At 40.7% G+C, this 26581-nt stretch overlaps 2 protein-coding genes across 3 annotated transcripts in view; one reads left to right on the forward strand and one right to left on the reverse strand.

Moving 5' to 3' along the window:
- LOC108093546 (zinc finger protein rotund) overlaps nucleotides 1-26581 on the forward strand; it is a 50093-nt gene that overhangs the window by 10318 nt on the left and 13194 nt on the right. Inside the window, exons 1-6 of one of the 2 annotated variants that reach the window (XM_043209178.1) lie at nucleotides 7800-8271; nucleotides 8964-9536; nucleotides 14650-14751; nucleotides 16008-16047; nucleotides 18045-18095; nucleotides 18937-19220. In XM_043209178.1, coding sequence (XP_043065113.1) covers nucleotides 7828-8271; nucleotides 8964-9536; nucleotides 14650-14751; nucleotides 16008-16047; nucleotides 18045-18095; nucleotides 18937-19220 — 1494 coding nt within the window. In that variant the 5' untranslated portion in view covers nucleotides 7800-7827. Of the gene's footprint in view, nucleotides 1-7799; nucleotides 8272-8963; nucleotides 9537-14649; nucleotides 14752-16007; nucleotides 16048-18044; nucleotides 18096-18936; nucleotides 19221-26581 lie in introns of those variants that run through there. The other variant, XM_017193642.2, reaches the window with a different exon arrangement.
- Nucleotides 23671-25871, reverse strand: LOC108093548 (GTPase-activating protein RacGAP84C). Its single transcript, XM_017193644.2, has 3 exons — nucleotides 25409-25871; nucleotides 24025-24832; nucleotides 23671-23862 (listed from the first exon to the last, which is right to left on the reverse strand). Exons 1-3 carry the CDS (start codon nucleotides 25669-25671, stop codon nucleotides 23836-23838), a joined length of 1098 nt encoding a protein of 365 aa, XP_017049133.1. The 5' UTR covers nucleotides 25672-25871; the 3' UTR covers nucleotides 23671-23835.

The following is a 26581-nucleotide window of genomic DNA, read 5'->3' on the forward strand; positions in this document are numbered from 1 at the left end:
CCAGGTATTTTTACGTCGTCAATTTTCTGATAGGTTGTTAAATGCGTATAATAAGAGTATCTTAGAATTACATAGAGCCAACATGGATATCCAATTTATCTTAGACGCTTATGCCTGTTGTAGTTACATAATTAACTACATTAACAAATCCAACCGCGGCGTGTCTCAACTGATGCGGGAAGCAATGACTGAAATGCAACACGGAAACATTTCAATTAAAAGAAAGTTGCAACACCTAGGGAGCAAATTTATAAACGCTACGGAGATATCAGCCCAAGAAGCTGCCTACAATATTTTAGGCTTACACATGTCTGAGGCTAGTGAAGGAAATATTTTTATAAACACTTGCCATCCAGATAAAAGAGTTCGCATAGTTCGATCCAACAGAGAACTAGAACAGCTTCCAGGAGACTCAACTGATATTTTTGAGCGAAATTTACTCGACCGATATGTGCAAAGGCATGAGTTATTAGAGTCAGTATGCCTTGCAGAATTTGCGGCTTGGTACAAATTTTCTAGGTCAAATACACGAGCAAATCCTTCCAACGAAGATTATGAAGAGCCGATGGACTTGGAACCAGATAACGAAAATTTGGCAGGCGAACAAAGTTACCAACTGCTGGATGGGACTGGGTTTGTAAAAAAACGTAAGCATGCCCTAATCCTCCGATGGGTCCGATTTAGTTTAAATTCTTCCCCATCCGACTATTTTCGAGAGCACGTAATGCTTTTCTTTCCCTGGAGAAATGAAGATACTGACCTCATCTCCAACGATAACGAGAGCACCTTCAGAAACAACTATGAGCTAATTAAACGCAATAAAGCGGAATACGATGTTTTTGATGATATGGAATTGGACAGAGTTCTTCAAGAGCTGCAAAATGTTGATAGACAAGAAAGTGGTCCTCTTCCTGACCAACCTGCTTCCCAATACTTAGATGAAGAGTTCAGAGCTCTGGCAGTGCCAAACGTCGGCCAAAACATAAATATGTTTCAGGATGATGATGCTGCTAACGTTGAAGAGGGCGAGCTTCAACTTATTAGACTTCCACCGTTGGTATCAGAAGACAATCTTTGCTCGCTTACCCGGTCGCTCAATTCAAAACAGCGCCAGTATTATGCCCATGTAATGCATAATGTAGCAGCAAAAAAAACATTTTATGAATACGTTGGCGGAGGGGCTGGAGTAGGCAAAAGTAGATTGATTTCGACTATTTATCAGTCTATAACTTGGCGAGCAAGTAAAATTCCTGGGGCAACTGATTCTCCAAAGGTATTATTATGTGCTCCTACCGGAAAAGCTGCTTTTGGAATTGGAGGACTCACCCTTCACTCCATATTCTCCCTTCCAGTTAACCAGTCATCTGGTCCATTAAGGCCTTTAAGCAATGACTCAGTTAACACAATTCATTGTAAGTTAATGGACCTACAATTAATAATTATTGATGAAATTTCGATGGTCGGTTCCAAAATGCTTTGGTATTTGGATCAAAGACTAAGACAAATTTTTAGAAGCCAAGATTTAATATTCGGTGGCAAATCAATAATTGTGTTTGGAGATCTCAAGCAGCTTTCTCCAGTTGGGGATCGTTGGATATTCTTAGAAAATACCAACAATCCATATAACATTATCGCTGGAACTAATCTTTGGGATAATTTTAAATTTTTTGAGCTGACCGAAATAATGCGGCAACGCGACGACCACGCATTTGCGCTAGCTCTAAACAATATGTCTGAAGCCAACATGTCGGTCACAGACATAGAACTCCTTAGGCAGAGAGTAGTCCCCCCAACTGAGGTTCCCGACGATGCCATCCACCTATTTTGCTCAAATGATGAGGTGGATCGCTATAATACATTGAAACTGGCACAAATTAACACAGAAGAGTTTATTTCAACTGCAATAGATACAATTAAATCGGCAAACATGCAGCAGAGTCACAGAGAAAGAACTCTTAGAAATGCAAAAAATATGAAAACGTCGGAAACCCAGGGATTATCATATATTCTTCATCTGAAAAGAACTGCAAAATATATGGTAACCGTTAATATAGACACCAATGATGGACTGGTAAATGGTGCAACTGGCGACCTCATGCAAATAGACAGTTGTATGGTAAACGGTTCGCTTTTGGTTACAGGGCTGTGGATTAAGTTTTCTGATCCAACGGTTGGAGCTATTGCTAGATCAAAAGTGAGAGGAAATGAGCATTCAGATTGGACTCCGATAAAAAGGTTTCACGAGTATTTCGATGTGGAACTTCAGAGCATTCTACAGTAGATCGCAAGCAATTCCCAGTTGTTCCTGCTGAGGCTATTACCATCCATAAAAGCCAAGGAGCCACCTACAGCAAAGTCGCAGTGCATCTTAAAAGAGGCATTAAGCGAGCTTCACTTTATGTAGCGTGTAGCAGGGCAACAAGCGCATCGGGTCTTTTCCTAATAGGCGACTTTGTTCCTCCAACAAGATTTGGAGCAACAAATGTCCAAACTGAACTTCAAAGTTTAAGAGAGGAAAAGACCTTGACTACGCAATACGAATTCTTGGCCAATGAAAATACTATCTCATTATATTACCACAATGTTGAGTCTCTTCGTGCCCATCGCGAAGATATATCCAACGATAAAATTATTTGTTCCGCTGACTTCTTATGTTTTGTCGAAACCTGGTCTCTTCCAAGAGAAGAGTACAGCCTTATAGATTTCAACATCATAGGAAGAATTGACAGCAATCGATTGAATAATATTGGAAAGAATGGAATAATTATTTTTGCAAAGCAGAGTATCTTCCATAGAGTGGTCCTTCTGTTTGAGACGAATAAGTTTTTGAATTCAAGGGCCACTTATCAATCGATTGCTTTTAAATATCTTGATACATCATTTATCATTGTTTATAGGAGTCCCGGATATCCTATAGCAAGATTTCGAAATGAAATTATAAATGACGTTCAAAGAGTTCGCAGTATGGAAAATAATAAAGTGGTTATATTAGGAGATTTTAACATATGCAGGTCCACACGAACTGATTCCTTAGAGGAAATTCTAAATGCTCATAACCTTGTACCAATTAATAGTAGTCCAACGACAAAGCATCAAACGCAAATAGATTGGTTTTTTGCTGATACTGGTATTTCAGAAGCTGTTGCCCTTACATATGAGACCCCATACAGTCATCATGATGGTGTTTTCTTAAAAGTGTAGCCTATAAGTAATTATGTATAAGTTAATAATTAATTTCTTGGATAACGTATTTTCTATAATTGTACAAGTATGTTAAGTTGTTATTTGTATTTATTAAGGGTTATTTAATTAAGTACCTAATTGTATAAATAAATTGTATAAAATTAAGTCTTGGTTTAAAATAATGTGCAATTTAATTTTTAAGTAGTTAAAATTTCCCCCTCGTGGATTGAGACCTTGTCGTGGTGTGGGGGCTGAGTACGTGAATTTCGAAATAAAAATTTACAGAAACTAGCAGCAATCCTTTAAAATTAAATGTTGTTTTAATTAATACATTTTACACAAATTCAAATATTGCAATTTTCCGATTTTCATTAAACTTTTTTCGAAATTTAATAATCCTTAAAGAAAATCTTAAAGAAAAACCATGTTTGTATAACAAAAAACATAAAAAAAACAGAGATGTAATAGTTTTGTTTTGTATAGATTTTTCGATCGGTCCCAAGGCAGCTATATAATATCGTTGTCCGAATTTAAAGAAATTTTTTTAAATTCAATGCTTCTTAAAAACTTTATACTCAAATAAAAATCATGGGCGTGGGATAAAAAACAACGAAGTTATCAATTAATTCCCATTAATTCAATATATATTTTTCGATCTTTCCTATGGCAGCTATAAGATATAGTTGTCCGATTTTTATGAAACTTTTTTCTCAATATAAGGGTTGTTAAAAAACTTGATATTAAAAAATCATGCTCGTGGGATAAAAAACAACGATGTTATCAATTTATTTCCATTAATTCTATATATATTTTTCGATCTCTCCTATGGCAGCTATATGATAGAGTTATCCGATTTTGTTCAAATTTTATCCGAAATTCAATAACAGTTAGAAAACGCCATCTTGAAGAATTCAAGTCGATCTGATCAAAAACAACAGAGTGAGAATTTTTTATTTCATTCTCTTGTATTGGAGCTATCCGATATAGTCGGCCGATCCGGCTCGTTCCGACTTATATACTGCGTGCAATAACTACACAACTTTTGAGAAAGTTTCAGCAAGATAGCTTCAAAACTGAGAGACTAGTTTACATAGAAACCGACAGGAGGACAGACGGACAGACGGACAGACGGACAGACAGACAGACAGACAGACGGACAGACGGACAGACGGACAGACGGACAGACGTACATACATATTTCGATTCAGATGGTGATGCTGATCAAGAATATATATACTTTATGGGGTCTGAGGTGTCTCCTTCACTGCGTTGCAAACTTCTGACTGAAATTATAATACCCTCTGCTCTGCAAGGGTATAAAAACAGAGATGTAATAGTTTTGTTTTGTATAGATTTTTCGATCGGTCCCAAGGCAGCTATATAATATCGTTGTCCGAATTTAAAGAAATTTTTTTTAAATTCAATGCTTCTTAAAAACTTTATACTCAAATAAAAATCATGGGCGTGGGATAAAAAACAACGAAGTTATCAATTAATTCCCATTAATTCAATATATATTTTTCGATCTTTCCTATGGCAGCTATAAGATATAGTTGTCCGATTTTTATGAAACTTTTTTCTCAATATAAGGGTTGTTAAAAAACTTGATATTAAAAAAATCATGCTCGTGGGATAAAAAACAACGATGTTATCAATTTATTTCCATTAATTCTATATATATTTTTCGATCTCTCCTATGGCAGCTATATGATAGAGTTATCCGATTTTGTTCAAATTTTATCCGAAATTCAATAACAGTTAGAAAACGCCATCTTGAAGAATTCAAGTCGATCTGATCAAAAACAACAGAGTGAGAATTTTTTATTTCATTCTCTTGTATTGGAGCTATCCGATATAGTCGGCCGATCCGGCTCGTTCCGACTTATATACTGCGTGCAATAACTACACAACTTTTGAGAAAGTTTCAGCAAGATAGCTTCAAAACTGAGAGACTAGTTTACATAGAAACCGACAGGAGGACAGACGGACAGACGGACAGACGGACAGACAGACAGACAGACAGACGGACAGACGGACAGACGGACAGACGGACAGACGTACATACATATTTCGATTCAGATGGTGATGCTGATCAAGAATATATATACTTTATGGGGTCTGAGGTGTCTCCTTCACTGCGTTGCAAACTTCTGACTGAAATTATAATACCCTCTGCTCTGCAAGGGTATAAAAAGCGGGGTGTTTTTAACATACAACAGACCCTATTCAATCAAGGGGCGTACATGCAAATTTAAAAATACAAAAAGGTCCCTTACTTGAAGGTTTTAACATCCAATTGAATAACTTTTTTAAAAATTTAAGTTGTAGGATTTTTTACGTATTGAACTATACATAATATATGTATAATATTAGAATTTTTTCAGAATGAAAATATACCCGATTTTTCCTTGTTTCAAGTTTTAATTTAACATCTTACCCTTATCTTGCCGTATTGCTTTTTTTATTTATTTCACTATTTTAAGGTGAGAGTAAATGTTTCTCTTGAATGCTTGAAACTCTTAGACTTTAGTTTCCTCCCGGATATTAAGAAAATAGTAAGTTTCACTTTTACCGACCCTTCTCGTAGCCCTCAAAATGTTTTTCATTCTGATTTGGCTTGGCTAGCTTTCAACTCTCGCCAAACGTAAAAAATTGCTGTTTTTCTTGTCTACGCCTACGGCAAGCACAGCATTTTGAAGAAAAACAGGCACACAGGACCTCTAAGCATGTGCTGCACTCACACAAAAACGTCGCTTGGAGACTGCGAGGAAAAATCAAAATAATAAAAATCACAAACATGAGCAAACCGTATAAAAGAAAATCAATCTGCACCACAGCCCCGCTTTTCCGCTCTTCCGCCCTTCCACAAATCCAACCCTCCGCATATCGCGCAAATTCAGCTTTATTTTCTATTTTTTTCCCATTCCTCGCTTTTCTTACAAGAAAATGCTGCAGTGCGCGCTGAAACTGCAAATGTATGTCTTTATAACGGGCAGTGTGCATATAGAAAAGGAGCAAAGGGGGAATTATAAAATAAAAAAGGGCAGGAATAACAAAAACTGCAGCGGAGGAAGGTTGCGAGGAGCAACAAAACATTCACAACACACAAGAGTCTCAGTTAACGCACACATACACCGCTTTCCTTTTGCATCTGTGTGTGTGTGTGTGTATGTGTATTGGGGCTTGTATGTATAAAACATTCGCGCGCGCTCGCCATTTTCTTGTGCCTTGAGCTGCTGCACTTTGGCTTCCAGTTGGGCTTCTCAGTTGTTGCAGGTTATCCCACGCTCGCTGACGGACGGAGACGTAGACGGACGTAGACCCACGGACACACACATAAGACGCCCGGACAGCCGGAACCCACACAAACGCACCCTGGAGAACAACTAGCGAACACACACTCACACACTCAGTTTCTTATCAGCCCGAAATGAAGGTGCGGAAAGTGCTCAGCCGCGACTTTAAGTGGCGTATACGCGATATAAACACGGTCCAACAAGGCGTATACGCAATGCGGCTCAAAGGAAAGCTTCGCCTTGACTGACAGTGCCAACACCACGAGAAGTGGAACACCAAACAAAGTTCCTCATGAAAAGTGCAAAACAAACAAGATTCAACAAGAGATTAACCATGAAAAGTTCAGGTTAAATCAAGGATGCCCCAAACAAAGTTCCTCTACAAAAGTGCAAACATAAGATAAAACCATGTAAACTAAAAGTAACTCAAACATTGCTGCAACCTAAAGTTCCTATCACCCAGTGCAAAACTTAGTCGATATTAGTAATATAAATTTTACTTTAACCAATTAAATAATATTCTAAGTAAATCAAGCAAATATATAAATATTTGCCTAAAGATATTATTTATTTTGAATAATCATAAAATAAATGCCGAAAATACCGTAAAACACAAATCAAATATACCGGAAAAACCAAATAAGCAAACGGAATTTGGCGAGTAACCTAACACCAAGTGGAAATCGCAACCAATGAAAAATAAACCCAACCGCCAGCCACAAAATGAAACAATCATAGATGAAAAGTAAACAAAGCCGGCCAGCCAGGCAAATAAATCAAAACGGAGAGACAAAGAGCGACGAGCACCGACAAAGTGTTTACTAAACAATAAACAAAACATGAAGCCAAAAAAAATGGTCAACATATTCGAGGGGAAAGGGATTTCTACACATGTCCATCAGGAGGATAACCATAAAACTCATAAAAAATAAATGCTGCCATCCAGGAAAAGTTTTTCAAGGTCGTCGCTGGCAAGTTTCTGGTGGCAAATCATTTCTATTTGTTTCAATTTGGTGTGCATCCAAAAAAAACAGAAAATATAAAAAGCGGAAAAAGTTTTTGAAGTGCACTCCGCCCACGCCATCTAAAATAAAATAAAAGTTAAGCCCAAATAAAAAGACATCAAATTTGGTTGCAAACTTTTCGTTCGGTTTCCGTTTTTCGTTTTTGCAATCTGTGCATGTGTATGTGTATATGTATGTGAAAAATCAAACAAACTGTGCTTCAGTTAGATAAATTGCTGTAAGCGGGGGCTTTCCCCGTTCGAAAGTGAAATTGTCGAGCAGGAATAAAAAAAAAACAAAAAAAAACCTTGCCTACATTTGGGCACTTCGCTGAGTTGGTTGTCATGCACGAACTCATTGGCAAATACAGCCATCCGGACATGGACATGCTGAAGGATCAGCTGAAGCGTGGGAGCTACATGGGCACCCTGGGTCCGCCCACCCCCTCCGCTTCCGCCCCCTCGCCCTTCCTAATGCCCGCCGAGTTCTACAAAAGCCTCTTTGCCAGCGCCGTTCTCCAACAACAACAACAACACCAACAGCAGCAGCAGCATCACAAATTCTACGCCGGAACCCCCTCTCCAAGTCCAGCGCCCAGTCTTTCCCCCTCTTCAGGTCGCTCCCATCCCACCAGCAATTTGTTGTTTTCCACGGCAGCTGCAGCGGTCACTTGTGTTCCGGAAAACGGTCAAGTGAAGACGGAGCTGGAAGAGCCGGATCAGGAGAGCCAGGAAAACGCCGCACATGAGGAGCAGAAGCCCTTCGTCGAAAAAACCCCGGAAGAGAATGTTAGTATGGGAAAACATGGAGAAGTAAATGAGGGATCATAAATGGGATTCCAAGGGGTTTCGTTTTGATTATTTTGGGATGCAGATAAGTCCAAATAAAACAAGGCTTTCCCGTGTCTACTCTCACTGCTCGAGCAAGTTAAGTTCGTTAAGTACTATATGTGAAGCAACCCTTAAATGGGACTATTTGCCCTACAATTAAAGGGTAATTGTCACTTGAAACGAAATGTTTCTATCAGTGTCGTTTACATTAACACGGAACAAGGGTCCCTTAAATAGTAATTAAGGACTCAAAGAAAGTTTTGATAAGTATTTGCTTGACTGCCTAATTGTTACTCCTAAATTTAAATAGAGTAGTTAATTAAAAGTTAAACTGTAACTGTCTTGCACTCTATTTTTACACTTGGTTATTCATTAAGTTCTATTCTATTGGCCTCTTTATATCTGGGAAACCTAAAAGAACAGAATATATAAAATCCTACAGGAGCATATAAAATATTTAGTATAGAAACCCATGCAAATCATCATACAGCATAAATTAGCGGGAATATATAAAGACCTCTGCTGGCTGGTATGACTTCCATTAAAATGCCATTTCTTTTTTTTCATGCTCAATACATTAAGCAACCGAATTTTTAAATGTTTGACGAAACCCCCTTTTCACAGCGGCCACAAACCATTTTTCATTGCAGAAGCCGCACAGCAACAACGGCTACTCCTGGTCGACCGGCAACAACCACGAGGTTGTCGGCAATAACAACAGCCACCCAACAACGCCGCCCACTCCGCCCAACGAGGCGAGCGTCACCCAAGCGACTCCAGTGTCCGCAATTAATTTGAATCAAGCCCAACCCGCATCACAGACGCGTCCAAACTTTGGCAGCTCCGTAAAGTCACCACCATCAGAACCGGACGCGGTCAGCGCCGCCACGTGCAAAAGTCAGGAGAACACCTCCAGCCAGAACCATAACCCCAGTTCCAATCCCAATCCCAACCAGAACCCCAACTCCAACTCCAACCCCAATCTCGATCCCCATCCGACGCAAGTCCCCAGTTCGAGCTCCAATTCAACGGCCGCTGCCGTGGCTGCCGCTGCCGCTGCCGCCGCCGCTGCCAACATGCCGATCGGGGGCGTCCAGGGCCAGAATCCCACCCAGGGCCTGGTCCACTGGATGAGCGCCGTGATGGCCGAGCACATGACCGGCCAGACGCACCACGATCCCGGCGCCGTGGGCATGCACTACATGTGGAACGGCAACGTTGATGTGAGTACGGGGACTTCGGTTCAGGGGGAGCGCTCTGTTCTCGGAAGCCGCGTTGCTTGTTCATTTAAGCCACACTTAAAAAAAAATTCATTATTTTACATATATCTCAAAAGAATGTTAATTTTTATTGTAAAATAGTTACCATAGGGAAAATCGTTTTGGGAAAAGTTTTCCGTTTTATGATCATTTCATAATAAAAATGCATTTCAGATACAATCAATAAGATGAGGATTTCACAGATTTTTGGGCAATGGATACAAACTCCTTTTTCACGAAATGTGCTAATAACATACGATTTTATTTATGTCAGCTAAACTCACTTTAGTAAAAATCGATTTGTTGCAGTGCATTAACTTGTGACTTGTCGATAAACTTTGTCCTGCAGTTTTTCTCTTCATAGTCAAACTTTTTTGAGATAAAGCAACTAAGACGCAGGCGGGGAAAGGGGAAAACTCGAGCAAGGAAAACTTTCCTACTTGACGCTGCGAGTCGAGTGCTATAGATGTTAGATGATAGTATTTCCAGAGAAAAGAGACTACGCCATAATTAATATGCAAGCAAAGTTGCGCAGTAAGTGAATTAAATGAGTGATAGCTGTCTGTTAAAATTAAACGGAAGCCCTAATTGGATTGCAGTCTAATTTATATATTTTAAGACTTGGCACTTCCACTATCTCAGCTGTCTTGTGCTCTGTTTGCAAATTGTAAGTGCTGAATAGTTGCCTATTTGTTAGTAAAACTCTAAAAGACTTGACCAAAGACAACGACCTTAACCCTTGAGTACTGCTGCAGGTCAAGACTTCACTTCCAGTAACTTGCCAGCAACCCCTTTCAATTCCAGCAGCTCATCTGCGACCATTCTTTTGGCCAGGAGTTTTTTTTACACTGAGGGCCAACCCCCAACCCCTTTCGTCCTGCACTTTCACTGGGCAGAACTTTGGGGCCAACTCAAACCCCTCGCCGTCTGTTCCTAAACCTTAAACCCTTTCCATTTTTCCCGGCAGACGCGACGCTGAAAAAAATCCTTTTGAGCTTCCCCTTCCTTCCTTTTTTCTACCTTTTTTGTTTTTTGCTTTTGGCCGCGCTACTCCTTCTGCGAATTTCCAGAAAAACGCTTTGCTCTCTGCTCGCGTGCCACGGCGTGTAAAAAATCGTACAATTTTTTCTTTGCATTTTTTGTGCGTTTTTCAAGATGTAAACAAGTTTTTCTTTGCGCGACGCGCTAAACATTGTTTTGTTGGTCTTGTTTTTCACCCTCCCCTTTTTGCTCGGTCGTTCTTTGTTTTTTCCTTTTCTGCTCCTTTTGCTTTCCATTGAGCTTGAGCGAGTTTCCCAACAGTTTTTTTAAGGAGCAGCGAAATTATTGTTTTGAATGGAGAGTGATTGTCTCCAAGGACGACGACGTGTCCGGGCAGAAAGGTTCACCTTGGTGTTCCACCCCACTCCGGCCAGGATATCCAGTGAATGGACTCGTTAGCGAGTCCTGGCGAAACCCATTTAAAAGTTCGCTACACCCGCATGATTCTTAAAGGATATTCGTAGTTAATTAATTTTTAAAGTTGAACAATGGCCGCTCCTTTTCGCTATCCAGCTGCCCTTTGCCAACGCGCCGCGGCAACAATCATCCGATTTTTTGCTGCTCTTGTCACTTGCATTAGCGAAATTAGTTGGCCGAGACAAGCAGTGCAAAGTTGGTAAAGAAGCTCATTAATTAATTTTGCACTTAATTTTCACCAGAGCACGGAACTGAAGTAGATTAGTTAGTCGGAACGGAATGGCACTGAATTATATATATTTAAAAATGTTTGCAGCTTGTCTGCCGCATAAAGGAAACCGCTGACCGCGGCACGTTCGAAAACAAAGCTTTGCAATTAATACTTACGCTTCAATTAGAGGAAAAAACCGTCAACGAAAAAGTGAAAATTGAAATGCGAAGCGAAACGAAACGAAACAAGCCAGCCAGACTCCTTCTCTTCCGCCACAACTTCAATTGGAATCGAGTCAGATTCTGTTTCCGAGGCTAAAACTGACTAATGGGGCCAGTCACGGCACGTCGAAATGGGAACGGAGTTGGCCAAAAGCGAAAAAAGTAAAGGGCGGAAAGGAGAACCGCCAAAACCGCAAGCAACTTCAATTTTTTAAAGTAATTGCAACAAAGTTGGACACAATTTTTGTGTAGCAACAAAATCAACAAGGCCCCAGAAACAACCTATTCTAACCTCAGTTCCTGGCGCTGCACTTTGGCGACAAAAAAAAAAACGAAGCAGAAGGTGAAGGGTACTTAACCTTTCGATATGCGAAGGTTTTAATTCCCTTGCAAAACTAATGTTAATATTCACATTTTTTTAAATATTAGGATATGCTTAAATGCAACACATTATAAATAGTTCATAAAGTTTTTCAACAATAGAACTACTTATCCATTTGACATGCAAAGCTTAAATTTCTTTAAAATGGGAAATTAGGAAATTCTTAAATATGAAAACCTATCAAATATTGCAAAATATTTCAATTATTATAAGACTTTTTTTGAAATCAGTCTTATGCCAAATTAAATAGTTTTTAATGTCTTTCCTTGCCTTACTGCAAAGCTGACTTAACCCCTTGAAAGAGAATCGCAGAATATGAGACAGAAGTGCGGATGGTCAAACATTTGGACACCAAAAAAACAAAAAATTAGTTTTTTTTCTTTTTGACTAAATGCGAAAAAAAATCAATAGGAGCAGACAGTGGCAACATGACCAAAAAGACGAGAAGCCGAAAGAAGTAAAATAAAAATGAAATGCAGGAGCAAGAAAAAACCAAGAGGAGCAGAAGCAGGAGCAGCTAAACCAAGGCGAAGGGGCACGAATGGAGTAAACTGGAGTGTCCCTTCTTGCGGGGATGAGTTGGGAGCGCAGACCAGACCAAAACCCCCGGCAAAGGTTGCTACATTGTGCAAAACACGCTTTGGGGGGCTGAGAATTGGGGTCCTGGCGAGTCCTGTCGGATGGTCAGGACGTGCAATTGCAAAGGGAAAAAATGCTTTAACGTTTTCCGCCTAATTTTTTGCACTTTTTAACGCTGCATAGAGGCGGCTAAGCCACCCAATCTGCCCCACCAACACCACCACCCGCCGCACCCCCACCCCCTCATTCTCATCGCTTTCGACGTCGACGTCGCTGCCAGCTGCCCGGCGAAGGGGTTAAAAAATTTGTTTTGATTTTTTTCCTCTAGAAAGTCTTCTTCCTTTTTGTTATTTTACTTTTTTATTTTGGAGCTGCCGAGCGAGACAGCGAGTGGGAGAAAGAGAAAGCTGCTGCTGCGCTGTGCCATTTTTTTGCGTTTCGCAAAATGTCTTCCTTTTTTTATTCCTGTCCATTTTTGCTGCGTGCTGCAAACCGAACTTGGCGGAAATGGAAAAATGGGAGTGGGCCAAGCGACGCCTTCCTGTTCGGCCTTCCATGTTGTTGTTGTTGCTGCTTTTATTGTTGTAGCTTTTGTTGTTGTTTGTGTCGTTGTTGCTGGACTTGTATTTGGTGCTGGGCTGTTGGTTAGAGAGGACTTCCGTCCATGTCCACAGCCATGTCCATGCTGCTGGTCATCTTCATCAGCAGCTGCGTGTGTGCGTGTGTCTGTCTCTGCGCGTTTTTCCCGCTCCTGTTTTACTTTTTAGCCCACCTACTAACTAGTCCTGCCTGCAGGAGTGAGCAAGAGAGAGGGGGAGAGAAAGAGAAAGAGAGAAGTCCAGTTCCACTTCCACTTCCACTTGCCCGAAAGCAACTAAAACAACAAGGCTAACGCTCGGCGATTCACACTCACACCCACACAAACGCAAACGCATCCACACGCACACATCAGCACACTTATACACTCGCATATGTGGGCCTATCACACAGTGGCCAACTCCCCTTGCGCTATGCAACACTTTTTTAGTTGCGTTTTGTCCTGCTTTGTTTTGCTCCGATTTTTTGCGTTTTTGCGTTTTTGCGTTGGCCCAACACCGAAAGCCGCCGCACTTTTGTCGCTCTCGACGGCGTTCAGCAGCGCCTCGCCATCGACATCGCCATCGCCATCGCCATTGCCATCGCCGTCGCTTTGACACCTCGATTGTGTGCAGCGCGGTTTTCTATTTCAATTGACACTCGCATTTATTTGTATTAGTATTTCGAGCCCTTCGCTGGCCGTTAGCCGCCTCTTTTTTATGTGACTTTTCTTGGCGGTTTCGAATTCATGCAGGCCCTTTTTTAAGCTTTTTGTTTCGCTCAATTCAGCAAAAGTGAAGATCTTGTTACAATCGACAGCAAATGGAATGCATGATTGTAGCAACAATCTTTCAAAAGGTTCTGAAAAAATTGAGTGGTTTTTATTTTCAGACATCAACACTTAACTGTAGGAGATTTACATATGCCTTTTTATTATAATGGATCCTTTATCGAAATCCTAGTTAAATTAAGCAAACTTATCAAATATAAAAATAAAATTTAAAGATTGAGCTTAGTCTTGTTAACTTAGTTTACTATTTGTAAAAATTAATTCAATATGTGTGTTTAGTAAATACACACTCAAAAACCAGCTTCTCGAATACAATTAGCTTGTGTGGAGATTGGGTTGTTTAGATATTGGTTGTTAGTTGACTAATCACAAGTTTGTATAATTTTTAATATACAAGATCTGAGTATAAAGTGCAATTTGTTAATTTAATTATTTCGACAAAATAATTACTAGTTTTTTTAATATAAAAACAGCAATATTACTAAAAAATAAAAATATATTGAAATCCTTCAAAACTGAGCACTATAACAAGCGCATGTCACATTTCTTCGTTTTCCCCAAAGATGATACTCCAGATTTTTCAAATAAGAATTCTTTTCCTTTTTAGAGATAACAAATATTCAGAGAATTAAATAAAATTGGAACCCACAGCATTAACATTTTCAAAGTATTCATCAGCATAATTTCACCATTCATTTAACGCATTAACCACAAATATTAAAACCATTTGGGTATCCCAGAATCTTACACACACCTAACATAAATTCGATCTACATTTTCTATTTCATATGCTGTTTCCCGGCTAATTGACCGACAAACACCGGCCCTAAACCCACAATCCCGAAAACCAACAATTGCAGCACGCCAAAGACATAAGCGATTACAATCTTTGGCCGCCAACGCCGCGCAGTCATCAGCATGCCAGCGAGCATCATCCGATGTCCCTGAAGCAGGAGTACGAGGTAAGTGCCGCTAAATGCCAAGTGCTTGCCACAGCGTGTTTATCTATAGATCCGTATCCGAACGATGCTAAAACAAACTGGCATAACTTTATGGCTCGCAAAGTGGCAGGAGGCGAAACAAAAACAAATTCTAAGCTCGCGTGCCGCCATCGCTTTGGATTTGTTTTGCTCCACACACCAACCATCTAACCACGTAACCACCCATCCATCCACCCGTCTAACCACCCATCTATCCACCCACCTTACCACCTATCCACCCATCTAACCACCCATCACGCTTATTTACTTTTATAGCCCGCACTGTGTCTGGCCAAAACCAGACTAGATTTTGCTTTTGTTTTGTTTCGCGGCAGCAATATTTGTATTTATATTTTCTTGTTGCATTTTGGGGCTTTCCCGCCCGTCCGTCCCTCCGTCCGTTCGTCCTAAGCATATGGAAATTGTTTAGAAAAAAAGCCGGCTGGCATTTATTTTTTGACACAGCCAGCGGCGAGTGAGCTTTATTTTATTCGATTTTCATTTTGTTGGCATCGCATCGCATCGCATCGATGACGTCGGTGTCGTCCTAGGTCATGTCTGTCTGGAGGATTTTAACCCACATTCGGGATTTACATGCAATCGAAAGCGGTGGCGTTTTTAGACTATCCCTTCTCTATTTTTCCTATTTTGCTTATTTTTTTCAACTATCACTCTCGCTCGCCGCCGGTTAGAATTTTTATTTATATTTGTATTTGTATTTGCCGTCAGTCGACTTGATGTGTCTGGACTGTTGGTTTTGTCACGCGTGCGATTTGCCTTTCAATTCATTTATCGCTTGTTCTAGCTTTGACTCGCCCTGACAGCTGGCGAAAACATTTGTTATTTGTGATTTGCACTGTGTAAATTGCATTCGGTTTTTGCACCAGACATACAAATGCGATTTTCCGGGCTGAGAGTCATTAGAAAATTTGTTTAAATATTTTGACAGCGCTCGCAAATTGTTTTATGGCCGTTTGATGCGGGGTCGCAGTTGCACATTTCCCAATGAATATTTGATAATAATGTTAGTTTGATGAGGTTAATTAAATGCGTGTGGAATAATTATGAATTGACATTAGACAACAAGCAATTATCAGGGATTGACCAGATTAGAGGCGGCCATTGCAAATCGAATTAACTGAATTGCTTTTGACTTTCCCACCCCCCACCGCCAACTTCTGTTCTCGATTAGTTGCCAATTGAGTTAATGCCAACCCGTGTTTTCCTTTCCCTTTCAGGCCAAAATGAACGATCACCACCACAACAATCTGCAGAAAGGTGAGTCAGCCGACTCCGCGAACCTATCCCAACATACTAAAAGCAGCCGGATCACTTGACCTACCCACAACCACAACCTGACTGACAACAATGCTCTTGTTAATTAATTGCTCACAAAAACAACCCGACCGATAATCACGAACTTCCAAGATTCAGATCGCGGCGCGCGAACCGCAGATCTCCCAGATACCGATCTAAACTCACTCGGCCAAGAATGCAAAAGCTAAATTGGAAAACGCGTGCGGGCCGCCGAACAAAAGCCGCCAAGACAATGTGCTCCGTTCTCATACTCCCACGGAAAAGCACACGGAAAGTAATTTTACTACCAACAGGATGATTTACATATTCACAAATAAAATATTTGGGAAGTAAATCCTGATGAAAAAAATGAAAGAGGAAAACCAAATTATTCCATTTTGAATGGTTTATATTTGAAATACGAATCAATCAAGTAGTTTGGTTTTTGATACTTATTTTTCAATGGAATAGTTTTATATTAAAACATTTTGCATTTACAGGGGGTGATTCTAGAGAACTGTCATAGTCATTTTAGAATATTTAATTAGTTTAAAGTGTGTAGGCAATCTTTTAAACCTAAAAGATACTGCTAAGAATTTGTTTGCCACCATTTCCGATATGCAATACAACTGACAAAACAGTTTAGCATAGATCTTATTTCCCAATTATTATTATTTCCCAATTATTATTTCTCAGTGCAGCGAAATAAGCCGAAAATTGACCTTTAACAGCGCAACAGCAGCAGCAGCAACAACAACAGTCTCTGGATGCCTACAAGATGTTTACATAAATTCCTAAAATGCAAACAACATTTTAGCTGGGCCTCGCTGGTAGCAGCATTGTTGCTACCAAGTAGCAGCTACCAACTACCAACAACCAACTACATTGACAGCAACACGCTCCTGTTTAAAGCCGTTCAAAGCAGTTGGAGTAGCAGCCTCCAGTCGGCTCAGTCTTACTGGGTCTTACCCACTCTGGACCCCCAGAGCTTGTTGGCGTTGACGTTGGCGGCAATGATCGCCGGCCGATAATGTCAACGCTAGGCAATTGGCCAATAAGGTTGTTGTTGTTGTTGTTGCTTCTGCTACTGCTGCTACTGTTGCCTTTGTTGCGATAGCGATCGTCCACATTGTTAGCTCCGATGTAGATGTACTCGGATCGGATACCCTCCTTGTACAAATTAACAATAAGGCAACTTTTACTGGTGTCCCCGACTCATATTGCCGGTCCTCCATTTGAAATGCCGCTGAAAAGCATCCACTCGCAGTTGCCACTGTTCATTAGCTGAACTTTCCGGCTGGCGCCACTGGCCAGCTCTCTGGTAATTAACACAGAAATTGCGGAGAACGGGGCCCAGCAATTATCTGCAAATGCTTTATTAGAGAAATGTTTTTGACATAGCTGCGGGGCGCCCAGAAACCAGAAAGCCGAGCGGTTCGCTTCTGTTCGGTTCGGTTTGGCTTTGCCGGCTTACTGGGAGTTTGGAGCAGCGCTTATTGTGCTTATTGTTCATAACTTGATGATTAGCCCGAATCCTGGGCAGCCAACCCTTCATGGGCGCACTCAAACTCATTAACGGATTCACACAATTTTTGCACGCAAATGGGCCAGTGGAAAAAATTCTAAAGCCCGGGCAAATGCGAAACTATTTTCGCATAACTCCTCGGGCGATTTCCCAGCGGCAATCAGCGCGGCCAACTAATGTCTCAGTTTAATTAGAAAAAGAGCAGCCAACCAGGCAGGCAGGCAGTTGGCCAGTTTGCCAGGTTGCCAGTTAGCCAGGAGTTGGTCAGGTGGCGACATGGCCAACGTGAGTGAACGTCAGCGGCGGCAACTTCAACGAACTCCGAACGACTGAGCGACTGAACCAGAACATGATGGACAACCGTGGGGCAGCACTAATGCTTCACTAAGCCGTGGCGCCACACCGCTGACACACAGCTAAACAACTAAATGCAACAACTCAATTGCCTTTGCAGGTCACTTTCTGGATGACAATCGTCTGGATCATCATGCGGTTGCGGGACAAGGTGAGTTGTGGGGTGAGATGACTCACAAACACCGGGGAAAATATTGTCCTCAGAGGACACTCTGACATTTGTTATTTATGATATTTCCTTTTAAAGGTGCTTAAAATTTATTAACAGATAAAAATAAGTTCGCCTGTGGAATGCGTAACGTAATATTTTTATTTTAATATATTCAAAATACATAGAACTAGACTTATGAGAATTAGTACTTTAATGTGTCAATTCTGAGACTTATTATTTTTGATATTTCCTATAAAAAAACTTGAAATTTGTTAACAAATAAAAATATCGTAAAAAAAACCCATATTAATTTTCGCTTAAACTAAACTTATGAGAAACAATATTTTAATTTCCTATGTTTCATACTTCAGTGCTTCGTATTTGTTAAGAAATAAAAAACACATATTAAATGTTAAGGTCGTGTTGATTTCAATTATAGAATTGGAGTTACGATTTTTTGTATATTAACTTGTTTACTTGTTCAGATTCCAAGTTCAACATTAGGAAGTTGAAAATTATCAAACAAAATTGATTGATTTACCCACTTAAATTTATTTTTTATTTAATAATTTAGAAATAATTTAGAGCGAAATACAACTAATAAAACGATCACAGTACATTAACATTGATTTACCAAGCTACCATTTCTACAATTACAAATTTGTATTACATTATATGTATTTTAATTTATTTCTTATGAATTGTGAGATTAGAAACATTTTTATTAAAAATATTATAAAGTATGTGGGGCAAAATGTTAGAATTGGATTTACGTACATTAATTTTCGTCCTTTTGCTTACTTGCATCCTTAAGTTGACCCTTTTCCCCTTCCCGTTGCAGGTGGTCTGGGTCTGGGTGCATCCAACGGAGTCGGCGGCGGGGGAGTCGGCGGTGCCTCGGTGGGTGGCAACTCCACCCTCGGCGCCAGCTCGCATCACGTTGCCGCGGCGGCCCACCATCACAACCAGGCGGTGGCAGCTGCCTCGGCGGCCGCCTTGCTGGTGGTGCCCCAGCCGATCAATGCCACCAAAATGGGCGGACCCGGCGGAGTCGCCTCGGTGACCGGAGGACATGCCGCGGGCGGAGGGAGCGGACGCAAGTATCAATGCAAAATGTGCCCCCAGGTGAGTGCATCCGCGACTGTTTCATCCGATTTTCATACCCATCTGGCTGCTGCCAAAGGCAGTGGAACTCAAGGCAAAGGGTGGCCCCCTGTTAAATTATGCCGATGCCCACGGCGCGGCATTAACCAGTTGACCGAAAGATTGGGTGACCAAACGGGGATCGAGTCCAATCGGATTCGAAGCCCTGAGAGGACCCGGCAAGGCATCGGCTTTTGTTTACAATTTTCCAGTTGATTAAGTGCGACAAAAGCTTCGGATTTCACTTGCACTGAGCAAAAAACATTGGGTTCTTATCTAGAGATGTTGGAATAAATACTTAGAAAAGTAATTTAACTGATTATGTAAAGTTTAAGGAAAAACAGAATATTCTTATTTGGAGTTCTTGCGATACATACTAAAAAAAGTAATTTGATTGATTATGTAATTTGATTGATTCAAAAATCAGTAATTTATTATGCAGAGATGTTGGGATACAAATTAAGATTTCCCAATAGAAGTATAAGATACAAATTTCGATATTTTAATGGCACTTAAAAAGGTTTTAAATTGACTTGTGGTTCTCTGGTTAAATATATTGTTATTAAGAAGTGTTTAATACATTTTTATTCCGTTCCATTTGTGAATTGACCACATTTTCCCCGGTGTAATTAACCCCTGCTCGTATCGTATTGCCTCGTTTTCTCACATTTATTGGCGGCTCCCCACGCACTTGCCATGACACTCAAGCCGTGGCTGGAAGCCATCCAAAAAAGCCCTGAACCAACAGCTGCAGTTGCTCGTAAAATGTCAATTATGCAGCGTCCACGGCCTGCGTTGATTGCTGCTAATTGAGCTTATTGTTTTTTAACGGTTATTTGTGGCCAGAAGCGGCAGGTGCCAGCTGTCTGGCCAGATCTGTTGTCCGAGAATCCTTGTGGGTCACCGATATGCGTGAGATCCCGTATTGGTGGGCCAATAAGATGACGAGTGATCCTTAGAATGAGAACCTTAAACTGAGGTGCCTTGTGGCTTATGTGATTTCAAAAGTGTGATTATCTTTTGTAATTCTCTGTGTACCAATTTGTAAGCTACTTAACTAGAGATATAAACCAATTTTAACACTAGAATAGGGAGAAATAGTAGTTAAGTTATAGTTTAAGCTTCCACATCCACCACTTGTTTTTTCAATTAAGCAACGATAACAGTTTTCCCGTTAAGCAACATCTATGTTAAGTAAACAATTGTGTGTTTTTTGTGTTCTGGAAGAACAGCCGTATTGACAGCGAACATTTTGGACGAATGATGTGTCCGGCTGATATGCCACACCCACAATGCCCACAAATTGCGGTGCGGGGCTAACAACATTTGCAGCGCTGATGAGCGGTGCAGGCACGCACACACACACACACACACACAGAAAGAAGGTGGTAAGGGGGTGATGAGGGGCTGGTTAGAGGGGGCGGAGAGGGCCAACATGGGCGGAGGTGTTCATTTGTGCGGGACAAAGTGAAATAGCAGCATGCCTAAAAGTATGCTACACTCTCCATTTTCTGTTGCCTCCCTATGTGCGTATGTGTGTGTACTTTTCCTTGTGTGAGTGTGTCAATTTTGTATTTCTTTTTGGCAAATGCATGTACTCCCTGTTCTCGTGTGTGTATGTGTTAGTGTGTGTGAGTGGAAGCTGCACTACTGAAAATTAGTGCGTTTCTACGCTCAAAAGCGGCTGCTGCTACTTTTTTAATTACCCACACTTTCCATTTTTTTTCGGCGATCCTGCTCCTGCAGCTGGACTTTGGCAGTCTGCTTGTTGTTGCCCAGCCCAGCTTCAATTGGAATTACTACACTTGGCACTTTCGTATGTACGTACGAAAAAAGTCGTGCAACAGCACCCCATTCCCCTTTCCTTTCTTTTTTTGTACCTTTTCAGCTGGAACTGGCCACATTTTCCCCGTGTGTGTGTGTGTGTGTGTGAGTGTGGATGTTCCGGCCAGCCTATCATGTTAGTGTGCTGTGCTCTGCCACTTTCTTTGCATCCTTTTTGGTAGGTGTGGGGGTGGTGGCACGGCACTGCTATTTCCTACCGTTTTTTTTTTTTTCAGCTGACCAAAAATTATGTTCACCATTTTGGGGCGCATGTCAGGAGCTTCATTCGGTGTTCCTTTTTTTGCAGAGGGGGAAAACACACATTATTTTAAAATTATTTTGAAAATAAGTAAGCAAGAACGATGATTGAGTACAGACATTCTGATAGAACAGATTAAAATGGAATAAATGCTTAAACAATAAAGGTGAATTCAAATATTTTAAGCAACTTAAATTCAGTACATACAAATTTACCCTCGCATTCTCTGCATATTTTTAAGCTTTTAAAACACTCCACCAATAGCATTCCAGTCTCAATGCAAATATTTGTTTTCGCAAGGAAAGTCCTTATTGTAATTGAAATCCTTTAAAAACAAAATTAATCGCGGACATGTACTTTTTGTAGTTTTTCTCTTCAAATAAAATATTTGTCTTATCCACAAAAACATTAAAATCGGCAAACAAAAAAGGGAACTTTTTATGGACCGCATGCCGCGCCCACTTGTTTGGGGCGACCGACACAAAGCTTACATAAAATTATAGAACACGCCTAGCAAAGGGGCAAAAAAAGTGCAGAAATATCTGAAATAAGCACAAAAGTGAGCTGCGATTTTTACCCTATGTTATTATTAGCACCATGCTGCGCTTGTATTGGTGAGACATTCTTTACAGTTTTTTTTTTTTTTTTTTGCCACCTCCTCACACGCATAATATGCTCCTACTATTTTTAACAGAATTTTTTTAGTTTTATTTGACATTTGCATTTACTTTTTTCATTCTTCCTTGCCGCGCTTTCAACTTTGTGTGAGCTCATGTGTGGGCAAGCACTAACACAATTACACAAGTGGTCAGCGGTGGGCGTGGCGGTTTGGGGCACGCTCACACTATCAATTAGTGAATTACATGCGAACAACGAGCGGAAAATGCCCGAACGGGTAAAAAACTGCCGACAAAAATAGAAAAATTGCAAAAATTTGTTGCGCACATCAAAACAAACACTCACACACACACACACACAAAGAGCACACACAGCGAAGCGAAACGCACACTTACATGCTCAACATCAGTGGACTGTGTCTGTTATTCCCCTCATTTAATTAACAATAAAAATAGGCTAAAAAGTCTTAAAAAAGCAAAAACTGCATGCGAATTATGCAGGCGCACACAAACGCGCCACGCACACTCACATACATTGCAGTCATGCCATTTGTTAAACAATTTTAACTCGCGCCCCCAAGTAGGCAATGTTTTTTTCGCACACGCACACATGCAGCGGCGGGCATTAAAATTTGATCCGATATAATACATGAATTATGTAAACTATTTTTATTTTTATTTTTGTTTTGCCTATTTATTTTTCCATTTTTTCGCCTCCCCTTCCTCGCGATGCACTTTTCTGTCACGGTATTGGTGCGAAATGCCCCTAAGAGTGCATGCGTGTGTGTGTATGCAAAAGAGTGTGCGTTTTGTGGCCTTTGGCATTAGCATTTGGTTAACGTTAACGGGCGACCACTGCAACAATTGCCAGCCCATTTGCCATTTTTAGCGGTTAGCAACAGAAGCGCGTCGCAAACGAGTCGCCGCTCTCCTCGCACACAGTTGCCGTCTCGCTTTGTGTTTATTTTTGATTGTATTATACATTATTCCGGCCATGTATTGGCTTGGGATCCAGATCGGCCGATTTGGCTTGGTGTGGGTCTATTTATGCACTCGTCCAGTGCATGCGATTCGAGAGTTTTGTTTTGCTTTGCTTGTTTTTCGCATTTAATAGCCGCACTTTTTTTCGCCCAGCACTCACCAAATTGTTTTTAAAATGCTAACTTTTTTCTTGGCGCTTTAACTTATTTATATGTGGACGCGGCAAAATATTTTACTTTGTGCTTTGGTTTACGCTTCAAAGAAACATAAATATGGCAAATGGAAATTATTAATTTTTTACATGTTTTTCCACGGTTGGGAATTAATCAACGCTCGGCGAAAAAAATTTGAAATTCAATTAAAAATGTTTATTAATGTTTCAATATTCGAAAAATATAGTTATACGATTACGTCGCTTCGGGCCATACTTTATTATTTATGTGGTGTGAATAAGATTTTAGCTTGTGTTTTTATCATATTAGCCGAAATCCGTGTGGAAGCTCACAAGCTTTTTTTTGGCCATTGATATGGTTAAGTTTTTGGTAGTTAGTCGAGAACAACAATAATTAATGACTACGAAATATTAAATGAAAAATTTCACGTAATTCGAGCACACAGCATATTCAAAAACCTCATAAGGAATTGATAGCTTCTCCAACGGATTAACTTTCTACATTTGTAAGTTTAAAAAAAACAATGCCATGAAACAAAAGTAAGCTTCCCTTTTGCTCTAAATAAACTGCAAAACGACTTCAGAGATTTTTTTTTATTAATTTTTTAAAACTTATCAATACAAAGGTTTAAAAAATAAAAAGGGCTGTGAGTCACTCCTTAAGTAGGGCACCACCAAGTGTCCCCTCCCTCTGAACAAAATAAACGCTCTTACTTAATTCAACAATCAGTCATCTGTTTCACTCTATAGATTGGTACTGCTGAGGTTTATCTAAAACAAAAGGCATTAAGTTAAACAGTCATCTAAAAAGTTGTTGCATTAAATGCCTTAAGGCATCCTTGAGTATTAGAGGTTTGACCAATATACCAATAATGTAGTATCAGTAAAGGAAAAGATTTCAATTATTTAACTTATTTTAAGATGTGATCTTACCATAGATCTAAAATAGGTTTTAACGGAAGACCAGCCCAGATTCGATGAGTTTTCCCAGTGCCGATGATTGTACCGCTCATCAATATCATCAGTGCTGCCCAACGGAGTGGGAACGGGGTGAACTTCCAGAAACTGACCCCAAAATCCAGGGGGCATCAGGAGCAAAACCTTCAGCACCTGCTGCCAGATAACCACGTTCGCGAGGGTCAAGTCCAGATCCCCGAAGAGCGTTGGGGCAAAGATCACGGCCAGGTTGTTAATTGTCATGCGGACGGCAGGACTTTCGGCCACTCTCTGCCAGTGGAGCATCAGGTATGCGAGTGTGTCCCTGTGAGGCTGCTGAAGCTCCAATACGGCAAGGTACACCGCCATTTCGGCTGCCAAGGGATCCTCCAGTCGCGTGGCCTCCTCGAAGTCCCTCCGAAGGTAAATGGGAATCAGTGGGTGGATCAACTCCCGCAGGAACTCCTTCACGCAGCAGCAGAGTGTGTGGGTGTCCTTGTTGCCCAAGTGAGGAGTGGACTTGCCACGCAGGAGCTTCCGCCGCAGCCGCTTGCACTTCTCGCGGGTCGAGGACACCCGGTAGAGCCCCTCCTGCTGCAGGCCCCGCGCCTCGATCTCCGTCACACAATGGACAATCAAGGCCGGCACCATGGGCGCCACCCGGGGCGCGTAATCGCTGAGATTGCCGCGCTTCGCCGTCATTTGGGGCTGGGGGATGCAGTTCACCGTCAGCTGGCGAGAGCATCCGATGTGGCAGCGCAGGGGACACGCCCGACACCGCAGGCTGGCCGTGGCGAACCGGATCCTGAAAGGGGATCAAGGACACGTGAAGATGGGATTAAGCCATTCTGGTTGGTGGAGCTCAACAAATTGAATTTAATAAAATCAAAAGGGGACAATAGGCAGGGTTTTTAAGTGTTGGTTACATCAAAATGCTGTTTTTTTTTGGGTTGTTATAAAAGGCAAACTTTACGCAACTATATGAAACGAAAAAAGTATCCATCTTAAAAAACTTAAAATTGTTTGGATTATTCCTCTTAATGAAAATCGATTCCAAAAAATTAAAGCCCTCTCGATTTCAAAATATGTACCTCATTTATCTAGAACTGCAGGTTGCCTTCTTTTACGAATAAAAACATATGACAATTTAAATGACTAGAATATGAGTAGAAACTTATCGGCAGCAAGGTACAATAGTAATTTTGTACGGTCACAATTATTTCTATTATATGGAAAGTAACAATTTTGAACTTGTTTGATACAATCAGAGCTATGATTTCAAACGTTATTTAATATGTAATCTCTGCATTGGAGGACATTTCTTAATCAACGGCTCGCTTTGGATTGTTGATTGGTAGATAATGTATTATACAAAACTCACCTCTTCCTGCAATGCACGCAGTTACCCACGTTGTAGTAGTAGGACTTAACCTTAAAGTTGTGCTCCCTGAGCAGCCCGGAATGTGATTGCGAGCAGCTGGAGTAGTAGTCGAGTCCGTCAGTGGACAGTCCATCGCTGCCACTGGGATTCATGTCCACGCGATCCTGCAGAGAGTCCAGGGACTGCGATCCGAACATGCGGAAGTGCTCGCTGAGATCATCGTAGGATCTGTACTCCCGCAGGAGCCTCCGTCTGTTCTGCATTATTCAGCGATCGATGAGCAAATGAAAACGGTTTGAAGGCTTCGCACTTCCAGACCCTCTAATCGCAACCAAGCAATTGATTCAGCTGTTCTGGTCAGTTGGCAATTTCCGAAGAGTCGCCACTTCGGATTGAATCAGCTGCACAGAACTTATCGGCTCGTTTCTCCGAATATTTTTCCGAATTGTTTATTTAGACTTCCGGTTTGTTTGGAATCGGTTGAAATCTGACGATTGTAATTTGCTTTGGCAGCACAAAAGTTCGTTGACAATGCCTACTGATAGTGATACATTTTTGTGGCACAAATAATTTTGTATATTTAATTTACAACTTTAAAATTTCCACATTTGTTGAAAATATTTACATTTATTGAACATAACTGCCCTTTTTAGTTATTTTATATTAATAGAGCTTTTTGCAAGATGAGTCGTATTTCAAACAACAATATCTTATTTCAACTGCATACCTTTAAAATGCCGTAAACAAACTCTTCATAAACAAGCAAAGGCCACTAAAAGCCCTCGCACTAAAGAATTTGATATTCAATGTCACGATAAAACCCGGAAAATTCCCCCAAAAAAGATTCTACAAAATCAAACCGAAAAAACAATTTGCTAAAGTATCAATGAATTCTAAGCGCCATGAAATAGCTCGATGGCCACGCTAAATGGATGAAAAATTCATGGAAAAACGTTTTGCGGCCACGAGACATAGAATGCAACCAGCAAAAATGTAGTTCGAAAAAAAGATGCAGTTCATGTGAAGCGGGCACATCAAAAAGTGAAAATGCTGAACCTACGTGGTGCTAAAAAAAAACAGAAAAAAATTAGAATTTAGAGGGCTTTGGTTTTTCTTTTTAAAGTAGATGGAAAGTTGATAGTTGTGCTGGTGAAACGGGGAAATCAGTTAACC

This window comes from Drosophila ficusphila, unplaced genomic scaffold (assembly GCF_018152265.1).
Source record: "Drosophila ficusphila isolate 14025-0441.05 unplaced genomic scaffold, ASM1815226v1 contig_791, whole genome shotgun sequence".
In the NCBI taxonomy this organism is placed as follows: domain Eukaryota; kingdom Metazoa; phylum Arthropoda; class Insecta; order Diptera; family Drosophilidae; genus Drosophila; species Drosophila ficusphila.

Coding starts and splice junctions, on each gene's coding strand:
- LOC108093548 (XM_017193644.2), bottom strand. CDS start 25,671: ATGCAGAACAGACGGAGGCTCCTGCGGGAGTACAGATCCTACGATGAT. Junction 24,833..25,408: donor TGCGTGCATTGCAGGAAGAG/GTGAGTTTTGTA, acceptor ATCCCCTTTCAG/GATCCGGTTCGCCACGGCCA. Junction 23,863..24,024: donor AAACCTATTTTAGATCTATG/GTAAGATCACAT, acceptor CTTTTGTTTTAG/ATAAACCTCAGCAGTACCAA.